Genomic DNA, 24,239 nt, shown 5'->3' on the forward strand with positions numbered 1-24,239 from the left:
AATCTTGGGATGCACAAAGGATAAGAATAAGATTCACTGGGAAGTAGGAAGACATCTAGATACTGCCTACTCTCTTGGTTTCTACCTTTTTCACAGACCATGGCTATCCAGGTGCTTAGGAAGAGCAATTACCCTCCCTCTCTTTATCCTGTTTGTTAACATTTTTTTTTTAAATTAACACACAGAGCTAAGTACACAGGGAGTAAAAGGCCCAGTGGAAGATGTTATTTCACAGAGCTATGTGGCAACACACAGAAACACTGATTCACAAGCCTAAGCATGATGCCCACCACACACAGAAACATTGGCTCAAAAGGCCAGAAGCAGGGTGGGGCTCAGCAGCAGCCATGATGGGACCTGTTGTCCTAGAAGTGCAGGGGATGTGGCGAGGGGGCCTGTGCGGAGGCAGAGGGAGGGAAGCCTGCTGTCTGATGCTTTAGGCCCCCTTCCTCACCACTCTCCTGCCCACCCTGGACTCCCCAGGGGTCTGGGGTCACAGCTGGGGCTGGCTGCGGGTGCTTCCAAATAGCTTGTTCCTTCTGTTGGAAGAAGAAAGGGACAAATCATTTGAAGAAATAGTTTGTGTACCACTTTTCTTTTCTCTCTATCTGATTCCAGAGAACTCAGACTCCTATAGACTGTTTGCGACCCTCCCAAATTCATCAGTTAAAATTGTAACCCCCAATGTGATAGTATTAGGAGGTGGGGCCTTTGGCAGGGGATTAGATAGTGAGTATGTAGCCCTTATGAGTGGGCTCGCGCCTGTAATTCCAGCACTTTGGGAGGCCGAGGTGGGTGGATCACCTGAGGTCAGGAGTTCGAGACCAGCCTGACCAACATGGAGAAACCCCATCTGTACTAAAAATACAAAATTAGCTGGGTGTGGTGGCACATGCCTGTAATCCCAGCTACTTGGGAGGCTGAGGCAGGAGAATCACTTGAACTCAGGAGGCGGAGGTTGCAGTGAGCCGAGATCGCACCATTGCACTCCAGCCTGGCCAACAAGAGTAAAATTCCATCTCAAAAAATAATAATAATAAATAAAATAAAAAAATAAAATAAAGGAGACTTCCCTTACCCCTTCCACCATGAAAGGGCACAGCAAGAAGACAGCTCTCTATGAATCAGGAAGTGGGCCCTCAACAGATACTGAATCTACTGGCATCTTGATCTTAGACTTCCCAGCCTCCCAAACTGTGAGGAACAAATTTGTGTTGCTTATAAGCCACCCAGTCTATGATAATTTATTATATCAGCCCAAACAGACTGACACAGACCATCTCATGTGGCCAAGGCAGCCCTTAGGCCAGAGCAAGCAACTTCCAGGCCTTATCGCCATGACCCATCTCTGTTGATACATTAACCGCTATGAACATGTTTCCCCAGGAGCCTGAAAACATAGGTCTTTCAAAAATGTTCTTGCCCCACCCACTGAGTGGAAAAGATGGCAGAGTTCAGCTGTGAGGAACTAGGAGGACCAGGTGAAGGGCCACTCACCACGCCTGGGGAGGCTCCCCTTCCTCTCCAGCATTTTCAGCTTTGAGCCTACAGCATCAATCTGGGACACTACTCCTTCCAGGACAGTCTCCAGCTGCAGAACTCTCCTTGTGAGCCTGTGTGGGATTTGAGAGAGACGAATGGAGCAGAAATCTGTGTCTGGGGGCTGGATGTCTAAAGAGCCAGGGTTCACAGAAGGGCATGTGTCCTGAATGGAACAAGGAAGGGAAGACCCAGCCTTGTAGGCAGAATTAAAGGGGAGCGGAGGTTCTCCCTGGGGTAGGACAGAGAATTGGAAAGTTGTGGGAAAAAGTACAAGACAGGGTATCATAATAGAAGTGTTGCCAGCCCTGAACCAGCCTTTCTTGGCTGCACGTACATGTAGAATTCTTCTGAAACCCAGCCTCCTGCTCTGGCAGCCTCTGGACCCGATTCGCCTTGTGGGCTGCTCACAATAGATCGGCCTAGTTTCTCAATCTCAGTGTTGAGGGCCACCTGCTCAGGAAGTCAGAGGTTAGAGGGGAGGAGATAACTCTGGGAAGCCATCAGCTCCTGTTCTATCACCCACTCTACTGGGATCTCAGGACCAAGGCTCAGGTTCTAGTTCTTGCTATTCCCCTTCCTTCCCAGACTCTGGAGACAATAGGGTCAGGGTGGTGGTGCTGGACCAACCTCTGGAGGAGTCACCTCTCAAAGAAAACACAAGATCCTAGAAGCCTTGATGGATGAGGTGTTTACTAGAGGCCAACTCATTTTAGCAGAGGAGGGACACTACCAGTGTTCTTGGCACTTTCTAGGCTGCTGTCACCCTGCCTTTGACTTTTTTTGGTCCACACTGGATAGGGATGGAGCAGGCACAGTAGGGACAGCCAAGAATCCAAGTCTGAAAATTCCCAAGAGAAGGCAAGTCCTCTGAGGGAATTATCAGTGATTCTTGGGCAGTTGGTCATTTTTCCCTAAGCCTGTGTTTTAGAGCATGATTCTCAACCTTGGCTATGTATTGGAATCACCTAAGGAGTTTTAAAAAGTACTGATGTCTAGGCCCCACACCCAGAGATTCTGGTTTAATTGGTCTAGAGTGTGTGTCCTGAGTATGAAGATTTTTAAAGGCCCCCCAGGGTATTCTAATGTGCAGCAGTTTGGGAACTACTATTCTAGAGAGTTCTTTACTATCTATGGGAGAGTTTTCAGGGTGGGTTTGTGTTCTAGGTATGTTGGGGGAAGGGGAGGGTGAGCTATTTCCTTACACTGCCTCTCCACCCATCAGCCCAGCTCACCCTCTCTTCCTCCAGGTCCTGTCGCATTTTTTCCTGTTCCTTCTCATCCAGAATACGATTCCCATCTCTGTCAAACTTGGTGAAGGTGGCCGTGAGCTCAGTGATTTCATGCTCTGCGTGTCCCAGTCTGAGAAGAGGATGATGAAATGATTTCTGCCCAGCTGTGGCTGTGACCTCTCAGTTATGGACTTCCTCACTCTTTTGCTTGACTCTGGCAAAAGTTTTGCTTCTGGAAAAGAAGGTTCTCCAAAGTCTAGCAATCTCACCCCCAGGAAAACACTCAGTTCAGTTTCTTCTTCCTCTCCTGACTCCTGCTCACCAGGTTCAGGGCCTCATGACCTCCTACAGGGATTATTGCAAAATCTGTTTGCCTCTAAATAACCTGCTATCCCCCAGCTTCCCCTTTACTCCCTACCCCTGAAATCCGTCCTCCATAATACAACTAGAGCAATTAACCTTTCTAATATGCAGATCTAAAAATGTGCCTTCTTGAAATCCCTTCTGGCACCCTATTCTTTTGGCAGAGTGGTAGTGTGGCCTTTCTCAGTGTGGTCCTTGTCTGTTTCTCTGGTCTCATCTCCTGCTATGACCACCACCCATCCCCGCCCCTTTATTTAATACTTAGCAATGCTCAACTACTTATTCCTCCTGTGTATGTTGCTTGGTTTCAGACCTCTATGCTTTTGTATGTGCTTTCATCTCTTCTTGGAAGAGCCTTCCTCTGCTTGTCCACTTGTGAGCTATTCATCCTCCAATATCCTATTTAGACATTACCTCTTCTAGGAAGCCTTCCCTTAAGCTCAGAGATAGAATTGATCACCCTCTACTCCTAGTCACTTCTGTTGAACTTATTCTGTGATTCAGTTTATTTGCAAGTCTATGAGCTCTTAGAAAACAAAGACTTTGTCCCATTTAATTACGTTGTCTCCTAATCCCAGCACTTTGGGAGGCTGAGGTGGGTGGATCACTTGAGGCCAGGAGTTTGAGACCAGCCTGGCCAACATGGCAAAATCCCATCTCTACCAAAAATACAAAAATTAGCCGGGCGTGGTGGCACATGACTGTAGTCCCAGCTACTCAGGAGGCTGAGGCATGAGAATTGCTTGACCCCGGGGAAGCTGAGGTTGCAGTGAGCCGAGATTATGCAACTGCACTCCAGCCTGGGCAACAGAGCAGGACTTTGTCTCAAAAAAAAAAAAATTATGTTGTCTATTACTCAGTGCCTGATCTGCAGCTGGTGCTCACAATGTATTTGTTCAATGTGTATTAATATGTTTGACTGGGAATCAGGGAGTGAATGGCTAAAGGAATAGATGAGTGTTTGTGGGGAAGCATAGAACAAAAATCAGAGTTTTGTGGGAGTGGGGTGTGTATTCAATGATTAGGGAATTATTACATTGTTTCCTAAGAGTTGATCAACACGATCCAGGATGTTATAAACCACGGTCAGAGATCTTTAAACCAAGGGCACAGTTCTGAAGGTCAGGAGCGGAGACCTACGGGCAAAGATCTGAAGCCTGCAAGTCAAGATCAGAGACCCCTAAACTAAAACCAAAGGCTTATAAGCAAATGAAGTATGGTTGAGGGTTGAGGACTTAAGAGACTGGTATTAGAGAAGGCTGGGTCTCTGGTTGCTCACTCCCTTAAGGTGTTGGTGAAATCCTCAAACTGGATCTTCTGCTCCCCACCCTGCAGGACCTTCTGCATATCCGAAACCCTCTCCTTCCTCAGACGCAGTCTTAGTAGGGTCTTGTTGTAGCCCTGAAAGGGAAAGGAAATAGGCACAAGTTCTCACAGGCTGCTCACTCATCCCTGGCCCCCAGCCCCACCCATAGTATGCCAGGCTTCCAAGGATAAATTAAAGGCACACAAGAGCACAGGCACCTCAATCAGTCAGGAACAGACCAGGACACAGAGCCTTAGACTGGGGCACTGATGGAAGTGTGTAGCTCAAGGAGACTGAGCAATCACCTGTTTCAGGAGGTCAGAAAGTTGCAGCTCATCCTTCTGTCCAGCCAGCTCCTCCTTGACCTCTGAATATGTGTCATTGATGATGGCCAGGAACATGTTCTGGAAAATAAAGTGGGGACCTGGGTCCTCACCCCCAGACCCACTGAAAGGATTGAGCCCACTGACCCCATTAATGTCCAAGACACGTGTTCCAAAGGGGTCAGTGCTCTCAACCCCAGTTCGGCAGCCCACCAATCCCTGCCTCTCAGGGTCCCCAGAGCCCAGCCTTTCAGCACGGTTCTGTTAGAGATGGATCATGCTTCTTGACCAACCTGGTGTCCTCACTCTCAGTTGCTGTAGTAACCTTTCTGACCACAGAGATACAATAACATATGCCACAGACCTCCTTCGTATAAGGGCCTATCAATCATTGGAACTAGAAGCTTTTCAGGGTGAGAGTACAATTGTGATCTCTTTTTCATCTACCCCCCAATCCATATCTGTATCCCCATCCATTGATCAAATAAAGAAAATTGCCAGCCTTGTTAGTAAAAATAAAATCCAAGAGCTGGGCACAGTGGCCTACACCTGTAATCCAGCACTTTGGGAGGCCAAAGCAGGCAGATTGCTTGAGTCCAGGAGTTAGAGACCAGCCTGGGCAACATAGCAAAACCCTGTCTCTACAAAAAATACAAAAAGTAGCTGGGTGTGGTGGTTCCTGACCATACCAGTGGTCCTATCTACTCAGGAAGCTAAAGTGGGAGGATAGTTTGAGCTCGGGAGGTGGAGGTTGCAGTGAGCTGAGATTGCACCACTGCACTCCAGCCTAGGTGACAGAGTGAGACCCTGTCTAAAATAAATAAATAATAACCCAGATTTTTCATGGTTGGCAGGGAGAGAGAACTACCAAGTAGTGGCAGTAGAAATCAGCATGAGATCCCCAGAGGAAGGGGAGTCTTGGAGGACAGTCGTAGAAGCTTCCAGGTGCAGCTACTGCTCCTCATGAGGCACTTTTCTCCCCATTTCCATCCTTGGAGAATGAGGGTTTGATTTTATTGAGGGACTCTGCAGTTTCCCTTATACTCTGCAAACCTGCAAACTGACCATGCTGGCTGTACTACATTAAGCATCTCTCAGAAGATCCAGACATCTGCCCCCCAACTCACTCTCCATCCTTGATTTAAGAAACTTATCAATCCTGAGTGAGGGACATACTGGGACCAAAACTCCACCCTGCAGGCACTCTATGTCCCCACCCCTCAGAGAGACCCTCACCAGGAGCACGAAGAAGACGAAGAAGACATAGGTGACAAAGTAGGCAGGGCCCAGGATGCGGTTGGCATTGTCGATAGCATTGTAGTCAAAGTCCCCGAGGATTATCCGGAACTGAGTGAAACTGAGAGACCAGGTCTGGGCTTTACCCAGAGCCTAACAAACACCCCCCATCCCACTTTCCTAATCACAGACAGACCCCTCACCACACGTTCACCCCAATCTGATAGACACAGGGCAGGGTGCTTAGATTGTTTAAGCACACACACCAGGGCTTCTGGAGACCCTCACACAGACGCTTTAAACGCAGACACGCAGACACGCACATACCCATCTTCCCCAAGGATACATACACCCGTGGAACTGGAGGGTGAGGGGCCAGGGAGGAGTGAAAGGGGCAGGACACACACATGCACTTGATGAAAGTGCTGAAGTTTTCCACTTGGGTCCCGAAAAGCAGGTAGCCGAGTTGGGCATAGGCGAAGAAAACAATGAAGAACATGACGGCGAAGCCCAGGATGTCCTTGGCACAGCGGGCCAGCGTGGAGGAGAGCTGGGTCATGGTTTTGTTGAAGCTGATGTACTTGAATACCTGGAAGGACCATGTTGAACCAAGGGATGAAGAAGGAAAAGGGAAAAGCATTGAAAAGTCCATGCCAAGGGCCTATGGAGGCCACAGGAGTTGCCAAGCCAGACAAAGAAAATGAGACACATATTGAAGAAGGGAGAATGATACAAAAATTAGCTGGGCGTGGTGGCACGCACCTGTAATTCCAGCTACTTGGGAGGCTGAGGCAGAGAATCACTTGAACCTGGGAGGCAGAAGTTGCAGTGAGCTGAGATTGCACCACTGCACTCCAGTCTGGGCAACTGATTGAGGGACATACTGGGACCATTAAAACAAAACAAAACAAAACAAAAACAAAAACAAAAACAAAAAACAGCTGGGCACGGCAGCTCACTCCTGCAATCCCAGCACTTTGGGAGGCTGAGGCAGGTGGATGGCTCAAGGTCAGGAGTTCGAGAGCAGCCTGGCCAACATGGTGAAACCTCGTCTCTACTAAAAATACAAAAAGTTAGCTGGGTGTGGTGGTGCATGCCTGTAATCCCAGCTACTCAGGAGGCTGAGGCAGGAGAATTGCTTCAACCCGGGAGGCAGAGGGTGCAGTGAACTGAGATCATGCCATTGTACTCCAGCCAGACAACAGAGTGAGACTTCGTCTCAAAAAAAAAAAAAAAAAAAAAAATGTCAGGGGCGGTGGCTCGTGCATGTAATCCTAGCACTCTGAGAGGCTGAGGTAGGCAGATCACCTGAGGTTGGGAGTTCGAGACCACCCTGGCCAACTGGTGAAACCCCGTCTCCACAAAAAATACAAAAATTAGCCAGGCGTGGTGGTGGGTGCCTGTAGTCCCAGCTACTCAGGAGGCTGAGGCAGGAGAATCACTTGAACTCAGGAGGTGGAGGTTGCAGTGAGCCGAGATCGCCCCCACTTCACTCCAGCCTGGGCAAGAGCGAGACTCCATCTCAAAAAAAAAAAAAAAAGAAAAGAAAAAAAAAGAAGGGAGAATGAGTGCGCCTTGAAGCAAAGCTGGGTGTGGGAATCCCAGGTACCTTGATCCAGGCGAAGAAGAGGTTGACAGCATTCATGTTGTTGTACTGTGTCTGCCAGAAGGCGAGGAACTCGAAGTCTGCATACGTGTTTGGCTGCTGCAGGAGCTTCCCCATGAGCCGATTCACCTCAAGGGTTCGGAATATGTGGAAGCCCACAGCCACAATGGAGAGCTGTCACACAGGGGTAATGGGGGTGTCAGAGAAGGCAAGGGGATCTCAAGGGAAGTTCCAAGATGAGGCCCCAAGGGAGAGTCAGGGTAGGTAAGACAGGTGGGAAAAAAGCCTTCCTTGCTGACTTGCTCACTATCTCAGTTTCAAATGGAACTGGGTAGGATGACTGGGGAGCATCTTAAGTGTTCCAAAGCCCAAGAGAAGGCATTGGGGACAGTGGTAAATATTAATGTATAGATTGTAAAGGGCTGTAGGGAACTGGAACCAGTCATTTCCTTCCGCTCCCACCACTTCCAAGCTTTGGTCAGGAATTGAATGTGTCTTGTTAATAGGAGGGAGATGAAGATGAAGGGGCAGAATATTTGAATAGAAGACAAAAGGCATGGGTTTCCACAGAACAGGTCATAAAGACAAAAGACAAGAGAGGAGCAGAATATAGTACATTAAAAAAAAAAGCAGGGCTCAGATGACAGGTGAGGAGGAGAGGAGATGTGAGAGACAGGGTTTCCCAAGGGCTGAGAGAGGGGAACATGTCCCTCTCACTTAGGGAGCTGTTAAACGATGATTTGACCAAAAGTCAGAAGGAGGGCTTAGGGCTCCAAAAGGAAGAACCTGGAGCCCCTATTAGGGTGGAACTCCCTCCTCACCCCAGAATGTCCCAAGTCCTAGATATCTGTCCCTCACCAAGATGACCACCATGTCCAGTATGTTCCAGATGCTGCTGAGGTAGCGAAGCCGGTGAATATGGAGCTCCAGGATCTCTTCCACCACATAGTAGAAGATGAAGACACAGAAGATGACCTCACAGCCAACGATAAAGAAGTCCCAGTTGCTGACATAGCGGATCAGCTTGACTGTGCGGATTTGCCAGGATGGGATGGCACCTCCTGTAGCTGGAAACTCCACCACCAGCCTATAGGGGGAGGGGGAGATGTCCAGTGGAGCCTTGGCTGGGACGGCTCCTCCCACTTCCTCTCCTCTCCACCCCCACCACAGGGTACGAGTTTAGGGAAGGGTCTCATGCACAAGAGACGGGAACCAGGAGCCATGGACAGGGTGATAAAGTAGGGAAAGGGGGCTCACCTCAGGACACAGAAAAGATTGATATTGGCATTGTAGACTGAGAAGTCGATGAACACCACTCGAGTGCCCCTGTCCAGCCACAGCCCCTCCTGAAGGTCCCGGAGAGCCTCTGCACTACCCTGTCGGGATCCTGGAAGGTCCAGGTAGTAGCCACCTCCGCTGTAGCTTGTGAGCCTGCCCCAGTGGGAGGAGCCCCCCAACTCATCCTGCGAGTGGTATGTCCACCTGCCACAGAAAACGCCGGCTGAGCCAGCCCAAAAGTTCATCTCCCAAGGCAATGACAATGCTTTATCATTGTCTGGGCTTTACAGGTTTACATATTGTGTGTGTGTGTGTGTGTGTGTGTGTGTGTGTATGAGATATGTGATATATACATATATAATGTATCATTTATTATTCTGTTTGATACTAACAACCATTTGAGAAGGGAGAGTGAATATTATCCACATTTTGCAGAAAAGGAAACTATGAAAGAGGTTACTGAGATAATCCAGCTATAAATGACAGAACTGAAACTCAAATGTAAATCTGATTTTTCACTACGTCACTCAAAGATTTGGATGACAAAGCCAAGCCCCACTTTTGGCCCACCTTGAATAGTCCCCCTAAGGGAAGCACCTGGACCAGGAGGAAAAGATCCTCCAGCTCTGTGATTGCACATCAGGCTCCTTCACCCCATGTTTCTCCATTCTATCCACTAAACTTTCTACCCTGGGTGCTTATTTCCTCCCTCTTCTGTCCTGTCCACCCTTTCCCCCTTCCTCCCTAATTTGTCATCCATCCTTGACCCCTTGCTGCTCCATATATCAATCTCAAGGGTTGGGGTCTTCAATTTCACCCATTTTGTATACCCCTAACCAACTTCTAGGCAAGAAAGGAAGCTTTCCCTGGAAGGACTACATGCAAGGTAGGACAAGTGTGATTGCAACCTGTGTGTGGGAACAAGTCTGGAGGCTATGGCTGTGTTTGCTAACTTACCTCCTCTATTCCTGAGTGACACAGACCAAGGTCCCCAAACAGTCACAGCTGGGATTCAGGGAGATGCCCCCCGAAGTCTCTTAAAGAGCTCTGAGGCTCTTTAAGCCTCAGTGGAAGTGGTTCCCAGACCTTGGGATGGTGTCAGGTTTAGAGGGGCAAGCCCTGTGATATTGGTAGGACAGGCTCACTCACGCTGTGCCATTGAAGGGCCCAAAGGGGAGTTGTTCTTCTTTGTCTGGAGAGTAGACATCATAGCAGCTCAGAATGTCCTCCCGGAAGTCTTCATGCACCACACAGGAGTCATTGCGGACCTTTAGCTGCCGCAGCCTCGGAACCCCCAGCAGCATGTTCTCATAGTAGATGAAGGAGTGGGAGCCATGGCCCAGGCTCTGGTTGTTGTACCATTTGGTCCAATACAAACTGTCCAGTAGTGGGCCCTGGGCAAACTGAACCACAAGCTGGCTTGAACCTTACCCAGCCTCCTCCTGACCCCCTACGTTTAGGATGACCTTTGCCCTCATCCTCTGACTCCGCAGCTTGTCTCCAGTCTGCTTTTTAAAAAATTATTGTTATTATTATTATTATTTTAAGGGACAGAGTCTCGCTTTGTCACCCAGGCTGGAGTGCAGTGACACAATCTCGGCTCACCGCAACCTCTGCCTCCCAGGTTCAAGCAATTCTCCTGCCTCAGCCTCCCGAGGAGCTGGGATTTCAGGCATGCATCACTATGCCCAGCTAATTTTTGTATTTTTAGTAGAGACAGGGTTTCACCATGTTGTCCAGGCTGGTCGTGAACAACTGACCTCAGGTGATTTGCCTGCCTCAGCCTCCTAAAGTGCTGGGATTACAAGTGTGAGCCACCGTCCCCGGCCTGCTTTTTAAAACTCCTCCATTGACCAATGAACCTTGACCAGAGTCTGACCTGAAGTGGCCCTACTCTTTACTTAAAATTCGTTTTGAAATTCAGCCTTACCTCTGACTCCCGATACTAATCTAACTCCTGGTTTAATTCCCTGATTGCTGTATTAATCCCTTACCCACCTCCACCTGAACTCTAGACTAACCCATTAATTCATCCTGGCCCTTTGACTCAGTCTGATCCCTGACTGATATGATTTCCCAGCATAAGGTCTGATCCATTGTCTGACCTGTGGCCTCAGGCCATTGAGAAAGAGAGGGGAGGGGTAGAAAAGATCTTATACTCACATCCCAGAAGTCCGCCATGCTGCTGATGGCCTGAAAGGAGACTCCAGTGTCTGATGGAGTATGTAAGAAGAGCTCAGACATCACTTTGGTGTAGTAATAAGCACTGGAGCTTGTCATTCCATAGGTCACTAGAAAACAACCCAAGAGGCTATGTCCTTCTCACTGTTCCCCCAGAGGAGACAGGAAAGCCTATTGCCCTGGAGCCAGAGATGCTTCCAAGATGGAAGCCCATACCCCATCTGGACCCATCCCCTAGACTTGGTTAGGAGCCTAATGGTGGCATGAGGAAGCCAGGAAATGCATTAGGGAAGGGTTGTAGCTACAATGTCTCCTCCTCTTCTTCCAACCCACCTCAGAAAGACTGAACTCCACTCAGTAGTTGTCTTACATTGTTATTATGAAAATACACTTTTCTTTTCCTGAACCAGCTTAACTTCCCAGTTCTTACTCCCCAGAGCGAAGATATTTCTGCCTTCTGCACTGTGTAGTGATTCCTTTTGTCTGCTTCCAAAAGGTAGTGATGCCTTTTGGAAAGTGCCCCCAAAGTCTAGAGTACTCCCTCTAGAGTTCAAGGCCTTGGCCAAACACCTTACAATAGAGATGTGGTCTCATGGCCCCTGGTGTCAGTGGCTGTAGCCATGGGAGTGGCAGGTAGGCACAGCACCTCTGTCCCTGGCATGACTAGTATGATCAGGTGGGCACAGTCATCTCCTGAGAGAGCGACTCAGTGTTCCCAGATCAAAAAAGACCTAGGAGCAATCACCCTGTGATTCTCCCTGTGCACACATTGTGTGCAAGTTAAATTAAAAAAAAAAAAAAGACCTGGCCTTTACCCTGAAGAACTTGATCTCCCTCATGCACCCTAAGACATCCATCCAGTCCCATGTGCCGGTCGGGCTGTAGGGAGCTCTAAGTTTTGTTTACAAAGCAGGATTCTAAAAGTATAAGTCATTTATTTAATAGATTGTCCTTCAATTTAAGTTAGTCTAATGTTTTCTTATTTTTAAATTCAGGTTATGCATTTTTGGGAGGGATACCATAGAAGTGATACTGTGTCTTTCTCAGTGCATGATATCAGGAACTACACATTGCCTGTTCATCTCATTACTAGTGAGATTAACTTTGATCTTTTGTTAAGGTGGTGTCTGCCAGTTTCTTCAATGTAAAATTACTGTTTTTCTTTTTGTAATTAATACGTGTTTTTGTGGGGAGACCCTTTCAAACTGTGTAAATATTCTGTTACTCATCAATCATTCACTTTCACATAGCATGAATGAATGCTACTTTTAGCATCCCTTGATGATTTTTTGCCTGATTATTACTAACATTGTCAAATGGTGATTTTTTTTTCACTCTTGTTGCCCAGGCTGGAGTGCAATGGCACGATCTTGGCTCACCACAAACTCCGCTATCGGGGGAACCTGCCCCCGATAATTCAGCGTAGGTTCTTTTCTATTTCCCTAAGTGTCGGCTGGTCTGAGAAATAAAGGGAAAGAGTACAAAAGAGAGAAGTTTTAAAGTTGGGTGTCCGGCGGAGACGTCACATGTCGGCAGGTTCCATGATGCCCCCTGAGCCGTAAAACCAGCAAGTTTTTATTAGCAATTTTCAAAGGGGAGGGAGTGTACGAATAGGGTGTGGGTCACAGAGATCACATGCTTCAAGGGCGACAAAAGATCACAAGGCAGAAGGTCAAGGCAAGATCACAAGGTCAGGGCGAAACTAGAATCACTAATGAACTTCCATGTCCTGCTGTGCATGCATTGTCATTGATAAATATCTTAACAGGGTTCAAGAGCAGAGAACCAGTCGGACTAGAATTTGCCAGCCTGGAATTTCCTAATCCTAGGAAGCCTGGGGGCACTGCAGGTGGCCAGGGCATGTTTCATCTGTTATCTGCAGCTGCATAAGGCAGACACCCCCAGAGCGGCCATTTTAGAGGCCCCCCCCGGGAATGTATTCTTTTCCTGGGGCTGTTAATTATTAATATTCCTTACTAGGGAAAGAATTCAGTGATATTTATCTTACCCGTTTTCAGTAATAAGAGAAATATGGGTCTGTCCTGCCCGGCCCACAGGCAGCCAGACTTTAAGGTTATCTCCCTTGTTCCGTGAAAATCACTCTTATCCTGTTCTCAAGGTGCCTAGATTTCATATTGTTCAAACACACATGCTTTATGAACAATTTGTGCAGTTAACACAATCATCACAGGGTCCTGAGGCAACATACATCCTCAGTTTACAAAGATGACGGGATTAAGAGATTAAAGTAAAGACAGGCATAGGAAATTATAAGGGTATTGATTGGGGAAGAGATAAATGTCCATGAAATCTTCACAATTTATGTTCTTCTGTCACGGCTTCAGCAGGTCCCTCCGTTCGGGGTCCCTGACTTCCTGCAACACTCCGCCTCCTGGATTCAAGTGATTCTCCTGCCTCAGCCTCCCAAGTAGCTGGGATTACAGGCATATGCCACCACGCTCAGCAAATTTTGTATTTTTAGTAGAGATGGGGTTTCTCCATGTTGGTCAGGCTGGTCTTCAACTCCTGACCTCATGTGATCCGCCCACTTTGGCCTCCCAAAGTGCTGGGATTATAGGCATGAGCCACTGCACCAGCCTCAAATGGCGATTTTTTTAAATTCCACAATTCCTTCTCCATTTATTAGTTGACATTCTCTTCAGAAGAGCTTTCCCTTATTCCTAATTCATGTATTCATGCATACACACACACACACACACACACACACACACACACACACATATATCAATTAGAACCTATGGATTCTTGGCAGCTTTTTTTCCCTATGGGTTATAATTTATTATTTATTTTGTTGCTCAGGTTTTTTTGGCCAGGAAATAAAAGGCAAAGAAAAACTAAAGAATTGTTCCAGGTTTGGCCAGGTGCAGTAACTCACACCTGTAATCCTAGCACTGTGGGTGGTGGAGGTGGGTGGATCACTTGAGCTCAGGAGTTCGAGACTAGCCTGGGCAATATAGCCAAACCCCCTCTCTACAAAAAAAAAAATTACAAAAGTTACCCGGGCATGGTGTTGCATGCCTGTAGTCCCAGCTGCTTGGGAGGCTGAGGCAGGAGGATCACTTAAGCCCAGGAGGCAGAGGTTGCAATGAGCCAAGATCATACCACTGGGTGACAAAGTGAGACTCTGTCCCAAAAAAAAAAAAAAAAAACATTGTTCCAGGTTAAATGAGACTAAAGAAATTTGACTTGATATAAATGTTCTAAAGCAAAAAAAGAAAAAAATTGAAAGCTAATCCTGGACCATAATTTTTTTCCTTTTGCTATAAAGGCTGTTAGTGGTATAACTGGTGAAACTGTAATATGGTCTGTTCATTAGATGATAGTACTGGATTGCTGATAAATTTTTGACTTTGATAAGAGAATATCCTTGTTTTTTAGAAAATACGTATTGAAGTATTTAGGAACAAAAGGGCATTATGTCTATAATTTACTCTCAAACTTGTGTGTGCGTGTGTGTTTGTGTGTGTGCACACGCACGTGTGTGGAGGATGGCTAAAGAGAGAATGAGAAAGGAGAAGCAAGCATGGTAACATGTTCATATATGGGAAAAGTGAGTGAAATATACGCAGTGTATCAAGAATTCTTTCTTTTTCTTGCAAATTTTCTGTAAGTCCATAATTACATCAAACTTTTTTTTTTTTCTTTGAGACGGAGTTTCACTCTTGTTGTCCAGGCTGCAGTGCAATGGCACTATCTCGGCTCACTGCAACCTCCACCTCCTGGGTTCAAGCAATTCTCCTGCCTCAGCCTCCCGAGTAGCTGGGATTACAGGCATGCAGCACGACGCCCGGCTAATTTTATATTTTTAGTAGAGACGGGGTTTCTCCATATTGGTCTCGAACCCCCGACCTCAGGTGATCCGCCCGCCTTGGCCTCCCAAAGTGCTGGGATTACAGGCGTGAGCCACCACGCCCGGCCCACATCAAACATTTTAAAAGTAGAATTTGTCAGCCTCTTATGAGCAATTCCCTTTAAGAATTTTCCTTTTCAGATCTTGGGCCATATCTTCTCCCACTTCCTCATCTGGAAGGGCAATGATCACGGATTGGGCACTAACATTATACTTTTTCAGGGGGAAAAAAACGGCAAAGAAGGAAACATTATTATTCACATTTCCTCATTCCACACTGTTAAGTCCAAGATATGGCTTTACTTCTAACTCAAATCTGTGATTACTTTTCATTAGTTATTTGGACTCAATTTTTCTGGATGTGAAAATGGGGTGCCGCTGGAAATCAAACTTCTGTATGCGGAAAGCTCATCACAGTTACAACTGATAGCAAGCTGAACCTTTCCTAATGAAGTAGGGTGGCTAAATTGTCACATCTTCTGAGTAGCCACTAGGTGGTACTCATTGCTACAGCTTTTCCTCTTTTCCAATTCAGAGAATTAACATTGCCCTGAATGGCCCGTCAACTATTTATGGATGCATAATATCTCTGATCATTATACAAGGCAGTAAATATTACACATCTTCTGAGAAAAATGGCTTGACCTGGTAAAATGCCTATTGACAGGCAGAAATTCAGTATTCGCTGTTTGTAACTTTTTAAATTGAAGTGCGTAGGTACAGAAAAGAGCAAGAAGCAACCTTAAAAATTTTCTAAATTATAATCTAAATTTGGTTTAGTACCTATTCAACACTCTCTCCCCATACAAACACTCTTTCTCCCTCATTAATTCTTACATCTGTGAATTTTGTACTCCATCCCATGAGATGAGGGGTACTTCCCCACCATTTTATGAAACCCAAACCGAGTATTTCTAATACCTCCGATGTTCATAGTTAGTAGCCCATATTATCAGCCTATCAACCTGAATTATTATAAAAACACATTTTATATTCATTCATTATTCAAATTCTACAATGTATAAAATACCTTGCCAGGTGTCACGGTTTCTTTTATCTTTATCTTTTCTTTTCCTTTTTTTGATACAGGGTCTTGCTGTGTTGCCCAGGCTGGAGTGGGGTGGCACTATCATAGCTCACTACAGCCTCAACCTCCTGGGGTCAAGTGATCCTCCCATCTCAGCCTCCTGAGTAGCTGAGACCACAAGTGCATGCCACCCCTTTTTAAATTTTGTGTAGAGACAAGGTCTCACTATGTTGCCCAGGCTGGTCCTGAACTCCTGAACTCAAGCTGACCTCCGCTGTTAGCCTCCCAAAGTGTTGGAATCATAGGCGTGAGCCACCATGACCAGCAGTGTCATGGTTTCTATCCTTAAAAAGTTCTATTGAGGAAGACGTGTCCCAGAATGAACTTGATGTAGCAGAATGAGCATGAGCACTGCAGCCAGACAGATCTAGGTTCAAATCCCAGCTCTGCCACTTACAGTATAGACTTAGGCTCTGAGTCTCAGCTTTCTCATCTGTAAAACTGGGAATATAATACCTTTTAGGCAACTCAATAAGTAGTTGAGTGGCTTCCCAATAAGTGTTTGTTGGTTGAACCAACAGTGGACAAATTAAAAATAACTATAATACTATAATAAAGGGTAGAAATGAAATAAGTGAATCATTTTCTTTTCTTGTCTTTTTTTTTTTTGAGATGGAGTCTCGCACTGTCACCCAGGCTGGAGTGCAGTGGCATGATCTCAGCTCACTGCAACCTCTGCCTCCCGGGTTCAAGCTATTCTCCTGCCTCAGGCTCCTGAGTAGCTGGGATTATGGGCACCCGGCACCATACCTGGCTAATTTTTTGTATTTTCAGTAGAGACAGGGGTTTCACCATGTTGACGAGGCTGGTCTCGAACTCCTGACCTCAAATGATCCACTTGCCTTGGCCTCCCAAAGTGCTGGGATTACAGGCGTGCACCACCACACCCGGCCAAGTGAATCAATTTCAAACTGAGTAAAGCATCATTAATCCATGTTTGACCCATCACAGCAATGTCATCAAAATAGTCAAGGACAACTTATATTTAGTAAGTGTTGGAAAGAGGCTGCAATATTCCTTAGTCCAAAGAGAATAATACATTCATTCAAGTCTTGGGTAAGAGAAATAAAGCCAGTCCTTGATTGACCTAGCAAGCAAGCACAGTTTACCAGGAACCCCTCCCTACACAGCGTGAAGGTAGAAATGGTGCTGGCAGAACAAGGTCTCTCTAATAAGTCATCCATCGAGAGCAACAGATGGGCATCAGGCATGGAGGCTGCAGGAATCTGAATCTAAAAACAGGGCAGAGGAAGCCCAGGGTTGTTCATGGGGTGATGATTTGGCTCATGTGTCTTTCTCCCCTTTTCTTAACCCACCAATGATAAGCAAACTTTAGCATGCATCAGAATCACCTGGAAGGCTTTTTAAAACACAAATTGCTGGCCAAGTACAGGGCTCACTCTTATAATCCCAGCACTTTGAGAGGCTGATGCGGGTGGATCACTTGAGTCCAGGAGTTCAATATCAGCCTGGGCAACATGACAAGATCCTGTTTCTACAAAAAAAAATACATAAATTAGCCGGGCATGGTGGTGTGCACCTGGGGTCCCAGCTACTCGGTGAGAGATGAGAGGTCAAGGCTGCAGTGAGCCAAGATCATCTCAAAAAACAAAAACAAAAACAAACCAACCCCTAAAAAACATGGATTGCTATAGGTTTAGGTGGGGCTCAACAATTTGCATTTCTAATAAGTTCCAAAGTGATACTCATGGTCATGGGACCACATTTTGAGAACTGCTGCCTTGACCTGTTGCAATCAGACACGCAATCAGTCCTACTTGTCTTCAATAGAAATATCAAGAAGGCAGTGAGTTTCCCAGTATCTATTTTGGTGATTCCAAAATAGAGAGTAGAAAAGAGAAAAAAGCTTCCAGAGGGCTCTCAGAACTTCCCAGGGATCGCAAGATGATTTACAAACTACACAGAACACTTAGGACACCTGCTTCCCACTCCAGGGGAAAATCACTGAGTTCACTGTCCACGTGAACCACTGGTAGTTATGTAAGGGGATCACATCCCTCGGGTGCATTATTGCAGAAGAAAACTGAAAACAACTTAATGGGTCGGGCGCAATGGCTCACACCTGTAATCCCAGCACTTTGAGAGGCCAAGGCGAGTGGACTACTTGAGACAGGAGTTTGACACCAGCCCGGGCAACATGGCGAAACTTTCTCTGCTGAAAATACAAAAATTGGGTGTGTTGGCACACACCTGTAGTCCCAGCTACTCGGGGGACTGAGGCAGGAAGATCACCCGAGCCTTAGGAGATCAAGGCTGCAGTGAGTCATGATCGTGCCACTGCCCTCCAGCCTGGGCAAGAGAGTGAGACCCTGTCAGAAAAAAAAAAGAAAGAAAGAAAGAGAGAGAAAGAAAGAAAGAAAAAACAAAAACAAAAAACTTGATGATCTTTCCTGGTGTTTCCCTCCCCCTACATCCCCATTAGTTTCTATTCTCTTCAGGTAATAAGTATCGTAGTTTGACTCTACAGTCAAGAACCAGCCTGTTTAACTGGAACGCCTGGTTCAAAGATGTCCGAATCTGACAGAAGCTCAACATATCCATTTCATCATCACCCTTCTCCAAATCAGGAGAAAGAAAGGACAAGACTAGACACCTGTTGCCTCAAAACACCTATTACATGTCCTGTGTTAAGTGCTTGACATGCTTGTTTCATTTAATCCTGCTATAGCCTTATGTGGTGGGTGCCAATATTATCCATGCTTTCCAGTTTGGGAGAGTTTAAGTAACTTGCCCAAGGAAAACAACTAATGGAGCCAGGATTAAAATGCAAATCTGTCTGCCTCCATAGTAGACCGATTGTGTATCACTCCCAGAATTATCCCAAGAGATACATGTTACAGAGGGTGGCCAGGTCCAGTGGGTCATCCCAATACTTTAGGAGGCCAAGGCTTGAGGATCACTTGAGCCCGGGAATTCATAGAGCAGCATGGGCAAAACTGGGAGACGTTGTCTCTACAAAATATTTTTAAAATTAGCCAGGCTTGGTGGTGGGCACCTGTGATCCCAGCTACTTGGGAGGCTAAGGTGGGAGGATCGCTTGAGCCCTGGAGGTTGAGGTTGCAGTAAGCAGTGATCGTGACACTGCATTCCAGCCTGGGCAACAGAGTGAGACACTGCCTCAAAAAATAAAAATAAAAAGTTATAGGGGAGAAACTTTAGCTACATAAAAGGCAGTCCTTCTTCACCACTAGTACTTTCAATTATGAAATGGGCCACTTCACAAACATCCTTTTCACCACTGGGAGTGTCAGCAAAGGATTGTCAGCTGAAGATCATCTGAGGCTCACATGGAGGGGGTTCTAGGGCTGGCCTTCCCAGCTCCTTTCTGTAAGATACAGTGAAAGAGTGGAATTGCCCTTTGTATTTCATAAGGTGACACTAGACCAGAGGGGGGAATGAGTCAGGATTTGACTCAGTATGTCAAATGCCAGTACGTCACTACCATTTTAAGGCAGAAATGGGCTCATTCCAGGAAATCTTTGGAGACTGGATGATAACTACATGAGAATGTGCGAAGGGGTTTCAGAGACTAGGTGATGGTTTCATGTCAAATGTAGAGAGTATCTGATTTTTTTTTTCTTGGACAGAAATTAAATTCTTCTGCACACACTATATCATGCTTCTTAATCTTGTCCTCAGATCAAATTCACAATTGCTCAATAATAACAACCACCACCGTTATTGATACATTATTCACCAGGCTTTATATACATTTTCTCCCAAGATCCTGAAAAATACCAATAAAATAGGAATTACCATCTCCATTTTATACAGATAACTCAGATTTAGAATGTTGCTTTTTTTTTTTTCTTGAGATGGAGTCTCTCTCTTGTTGCCCTGGCTGGAGTGCAATGACACCATCTCGGCTCACTGCAACCTCTGCCTCCTGGGTTCAAGCAATTCTCCTGCTTCAGCCTCCCAAGTAGCTAGGATTACAGGCATGCACCACTACACCTGGCTAATTTTTGTATTTTTAATAGAGATGGGGCTTCACCGTGTTGACCAGGCTAGTCTCGAACTCCTGACCTCAGGTGATCCACCCGCCTTGGCCTCCCAAAGTGCTGGGATTACAGGCATGAGCCACTGCGCCAGGCCCCAGAATGGTGTTAAATAACTTTTCAAAAGATAATATAGCAAGCAAGTATTATAACTTGGATTCAAACTCAAGTCTGCCTTACTCCAAAAGCCGTGATTTAACCACTATTCTACACTACACTAATATATCATGCTATCACCCAAACACCCTAAATCCTTCTGATTAAGGATTCTGACTCTCCTTTCAAAATTCCTTCCAAATAGTTAGGATTGTGCAAGTCTATAAGATGTCCTTATAAGCAAACTCTGTTTTGAGAGTTTAATATCTGAGTCTGAAGGTGAATTGCAAAAGCACTTGTTAAACTCAAAAGATTACCGTCTTGAAAGAAGCTCCATTCTGGTGTAAAATGAATAACAGTATCTAAATCTGTATCAGGAACCATATACTGACACAGATAAGTCCCAAGGAAGGAAAAAGTCACATGCGCAAAAATGATACCTGGGTTATTTATAACGTCAAAAAAAATGCAAACAACCTAAAAATCTTACAGAGACAATTATTAAGTAAATTATGAGATCACTGAGTCACTTAATGGAATATGATACAGTCATCGAAATAGTAGCAAAAACAATGCAAAACTGTATCCACACAATGACTGTATCCATAAAATGAAAATTATTTTAAAAACACTAAGTGTAAAAACTTGAAGGAAAAACTGACTTTTTAAAAACCAGTGGTTTAATAGCTGGATTTTCTTTCTTTTCATTCTCATCGATATTCTTATACTATAATAATAGTAAAACAATATAAAAATTGTAAAATCATTAAAAAAATTTTTTGTCTGTATGTTTCCAAGTTATAGGCTGAAGTTTCCAGGTGCTGGATGCTGTACTGACTTTGCTATTGCTTCATTAAGATCTGTTCCCTCCTCTCTTGGCTAATACCATGATTTTATATGAGGTATCACACCTCTCCGGATCATCTCACATATGTTGGCAGAAGCTAAATCCAACCCTGGCTATAGGACTTGGACAAGCAGTTCAGGCCAGAGCAAATCTGCAGAGACTCCTCCCTTAGCACAATTTACAGGTTCAGGGATGACCTTGTAACCCATTTCAGGTCAAGGAGTCATAAAGAGAGATTTCTGGAACCTTTGGTGATCTTCTCTTTTCTACTAGATGTGAATGAGAAAGCCCCAGAAGAGTCAGCCTTAGGATGAAACTGATTGTGCCCCTGGCAAAACTGAGTAATAGAAACAGACAGATCCTTAACAATGTCATTAAGGCACTAGCTTGATCAGCCCTGAACCCTGCAATAAATCCCATTACCCAGACAATAAATCCCATTATGGTTGAAGCCAGTTTTCATTGGGTTGTCCTTGATTGTAACATAGTCCTTACTTATATGGCAACCATAGCATTTCCAAAAAGGTTGCACCATTTCTGAGGAAAAGAGAGCTAGAAAAGAGGGCAGCGAGCCTAGCGCAGTGGCTCACACCTGTAATCTCAGAAATTTGGGAGGCCAAGGCGGGAGGATTGCTTGAGTACAGGAGTTCAAGACCACCCTAGGCAACAGGGTGAGACCCCATTTCTACAAAAAGAGAAAAAATTAGCTGGATGTGGTGGCACACATCTGTAGCCCCAGCTACTCGGGGAGGCTGAGGCAGGAGGGTGCTTGAGCCCAGGAGGCTGAGGCTGCAATGAGCTGTGTGCGCGCCACCACACTCCAGTCTGGGTGACAGAACAAGACTCTGTCTCAAACAACAAACAAACAAACAAACAAAAAGCAAAAAGAGGGCAATGGATGCCAAAACCTACATTAATTAAAATACATTCTTATCCAATATTAAAAGGGGCTTGCTGAGCAAGTCAACTGATGATGATATACTAAAAACATGCCTATCATTAAGTCCTCAGGCTCTTCAAGGTTTATTTCTGGGTAAAGCAACATCTCTAAAATACCATAAAAAATGTATATTATATACACACACATACATTTATTCATGTGTGTGCAGGCACACATGCACACACACACACTTCTCATTCCTAAAATTGCCCTTATAAAATGAGTATTTAATATGAATTTTAAGGAAGGCAGATATAAAAAAGAGTCAAATGAAAAGTAGCTCCAATTTTTATTTTTTATTTTTTTGGAGACAGAATCTCACTCTGTCGCCCAGGCTGGAGTGCAGTGGCGCAATCTCGGCTCACTACAGCCTCCACCTCTCAGGTTCAAGCAATTCTCCTGCCTCAGCCTCCCAAGGAGCTGGGACTACAGGCATGGGCCATTCCTCCCAACTAATTTTTTATATTTTTAGTAGAGACAGGGTTTCACGTTTCATGTTGCCCAGGTTTCACGTTGCCCAGGCTGGTCTCGAACTCCTGAGCTCAGGTAATCTGCCCTCCTTGGCCTCCCAAAGTGCTAGAATTACAGGCATGAGCCACCGTGCCCGGCCAGAAGCTCCAATTTTTAACATTGCTTTTATCCTTTATGATATTCCATGCTCCTTGTATAAAAACCAACAAGGCCAATTGTTCCCAGAGTTCGCACCTCCTTATTAACTGGTGTGCTTTTTTCTTGCTCAGCAATGAGAACTATGAAACCTATTTGAGTTTTCTTCTTCGCTTTGGCCACTAGGAACCTCAGGCTTTGTTATCATTTGCAGTACTCTTGTTTAATCTTGAGTGTTCTGGTACACGTTTTTTTCCTCTTCTAACCTTTTCCCACTTGTTTTGCTAGGTCGTTTTTAATTGTAGTTCTAACAGGCTATATTTTACTGTATCTGCACTTTTTAACATGAGCTCTGATCCCTTTTAGACATAGGTGGGGCATAAATGTATTGTTACTGAAGAAGTATGACTAATAATTATTATTAATCATTAACGTCATGAGCTTGGGTAATAACCAAATTTTATCCACTCCTATGTTTACAGTAGAGACTGAATATTCTTGTGCTTTCTTTTGAACTGCTGGAAGACCTGCCCAGCTCAGAGCAGTAAGAAGTCACCAGTGCTGACTTCAGTCGGAAACTTTGTACATCTCCTTTCCCAGGTGATTGCCATATAGGCCATCGTATGCTACTGAGCTTCTTCCCTGCCCCTAATATGTGATATGTGATGGAACACAGTTGTCCTTTCCAACAACACTCTCCCTGGGAAGGAATGGGATCCCTTCCCTCAACTTGTTGACAAAGAATATCGGAGGGCTGGGGTGCGTCTGCCAGTAAGTGTACATAATTCCTTTACGTGTCTATACTAGTCGAACACATAAAGGAACTATTATATATACACTTTTTTTGACACTCAGAAGTCAACTGCTCCTTCCTAACCTGGATAGCTCTGAAGAGAAGCATTAAGGATGCTTCTCTAGAAATCTGGGGATGTCTTCCACCCCCATTCCTTCCCCTGACAGTCACTCCTCTTGGGCAATTCCTCCTTCCGTTATCTTTGCTGCTATCCCACCACATATTCTGGTGAATGTTATTGGGTCATTCCAAGTTGGATTCCAAATAGTTCATGTGTCTTAAGACAGACAGTAGGTGGAGGAAAGTAGGAACCTGGAAACGAGGGAAGGGTTAGATCCTCAGGGTATACACTGAAGGTTGTTGAAACCGTGCATTTCATATCAGTGTGTCTACAGAGACTACAACTGAGAGAACTAGATTCACTCACATCTGCTTCAGTAATGAAGTCTATGAGCATTATTAAGCTTTTTAGGGCTTAGGTTCAGAAGATTCTTGTTCTAGAGAACCTATGACACATGGCCAGTTTCTTCTTGGGAAATTAGATTCAGAGCCAAAAGCTTTTATGAGTTGCTGTTGAAGGAAAAACAATCAGACTGAGGATGATTATTCTGGAAAAACAGAAATGAATCCAAGATCCTGTTAGTGATCCCCCTGAAGTTTCTAGTAGCTCTGAGATCTTAGCCCAGCTGGAAGAATAGACCTATAGATACTTGTCCATGCTGAATCAATATAATAGAGTCTCTCAGCAGATGGAATACTGAAATCAGATACCTAGAAGACTGGAGATAGGAGTAGAGGACAGGGCATAAGGCAATCAAACAAGGAGGCTGCTGGAACTTCCCTGTTCTATTCCATTCTGAATGCAGAATCCAGGGAGAGCAAAGCAATTGATTCTTACGGATTCAGTATGGCTTTA

The 24,239-nt window shown here is 45.3% G+C and overlaps 1 protein-coding gene across 1 annotated transcript in view; it reads right to left on the reverse strand.

The window, feature by feature from the left end:
- PKD2L1 (polycystin 2 like 1, transient receptor potential cation channel) overlaps positions 1-24,239 on the reverse strand; it is a 41,763-nt gene that overhangs the window by 292 nt on the left and 17,232 nt on the right. The window contains 14 exon segments of the mRNA XM_004049946.5: positions 455-539; positions 1,498-1,513; positions 1,515-1,613; positions 1,877-1,992; positions 2,775-2,901; positions 4,414-4,535; positions 4,746-4,844; positions 6,000-6,120; positions 6,407-6,588; positions 7,609-7,779; positions 8,464-8,692; positions 8,863-9,087; positions 10,033-10,286; positions 11,047-11,174. Of these exon segments, the coding sequence (XP_004049994.3) occupies positions 455-539; positions 1,498-1,513; positions 1,515-1,613; positions 1,877-1,992; positions 2,775-2,901; positions 4,414-4,535; positions 4,746-4,844; positions 6,000-6,120; positions 6,407-6,588; positions 7,609-7,779; positions 8,464-8,692; positions 8,863-9,087; positions 10,033-10,286; positions 11,047-11,174 (1,974 nt within the window).

Source organism: Gorilla gorilla, chromosome 8, assembly GCF_029281585.2.
Source record: "Gorilla gorilla gorilla isolate KB3781 chromosome 8, NHGRI_mGorGor1-v2.1_pri, whole genome shotgun sequence".
Taxonomy (NCBI): Eukaryota; Metazoa; Chordata; class Mammalia; order Primates; family Hominidae; genus Gorilla; species Gorilla gorilla.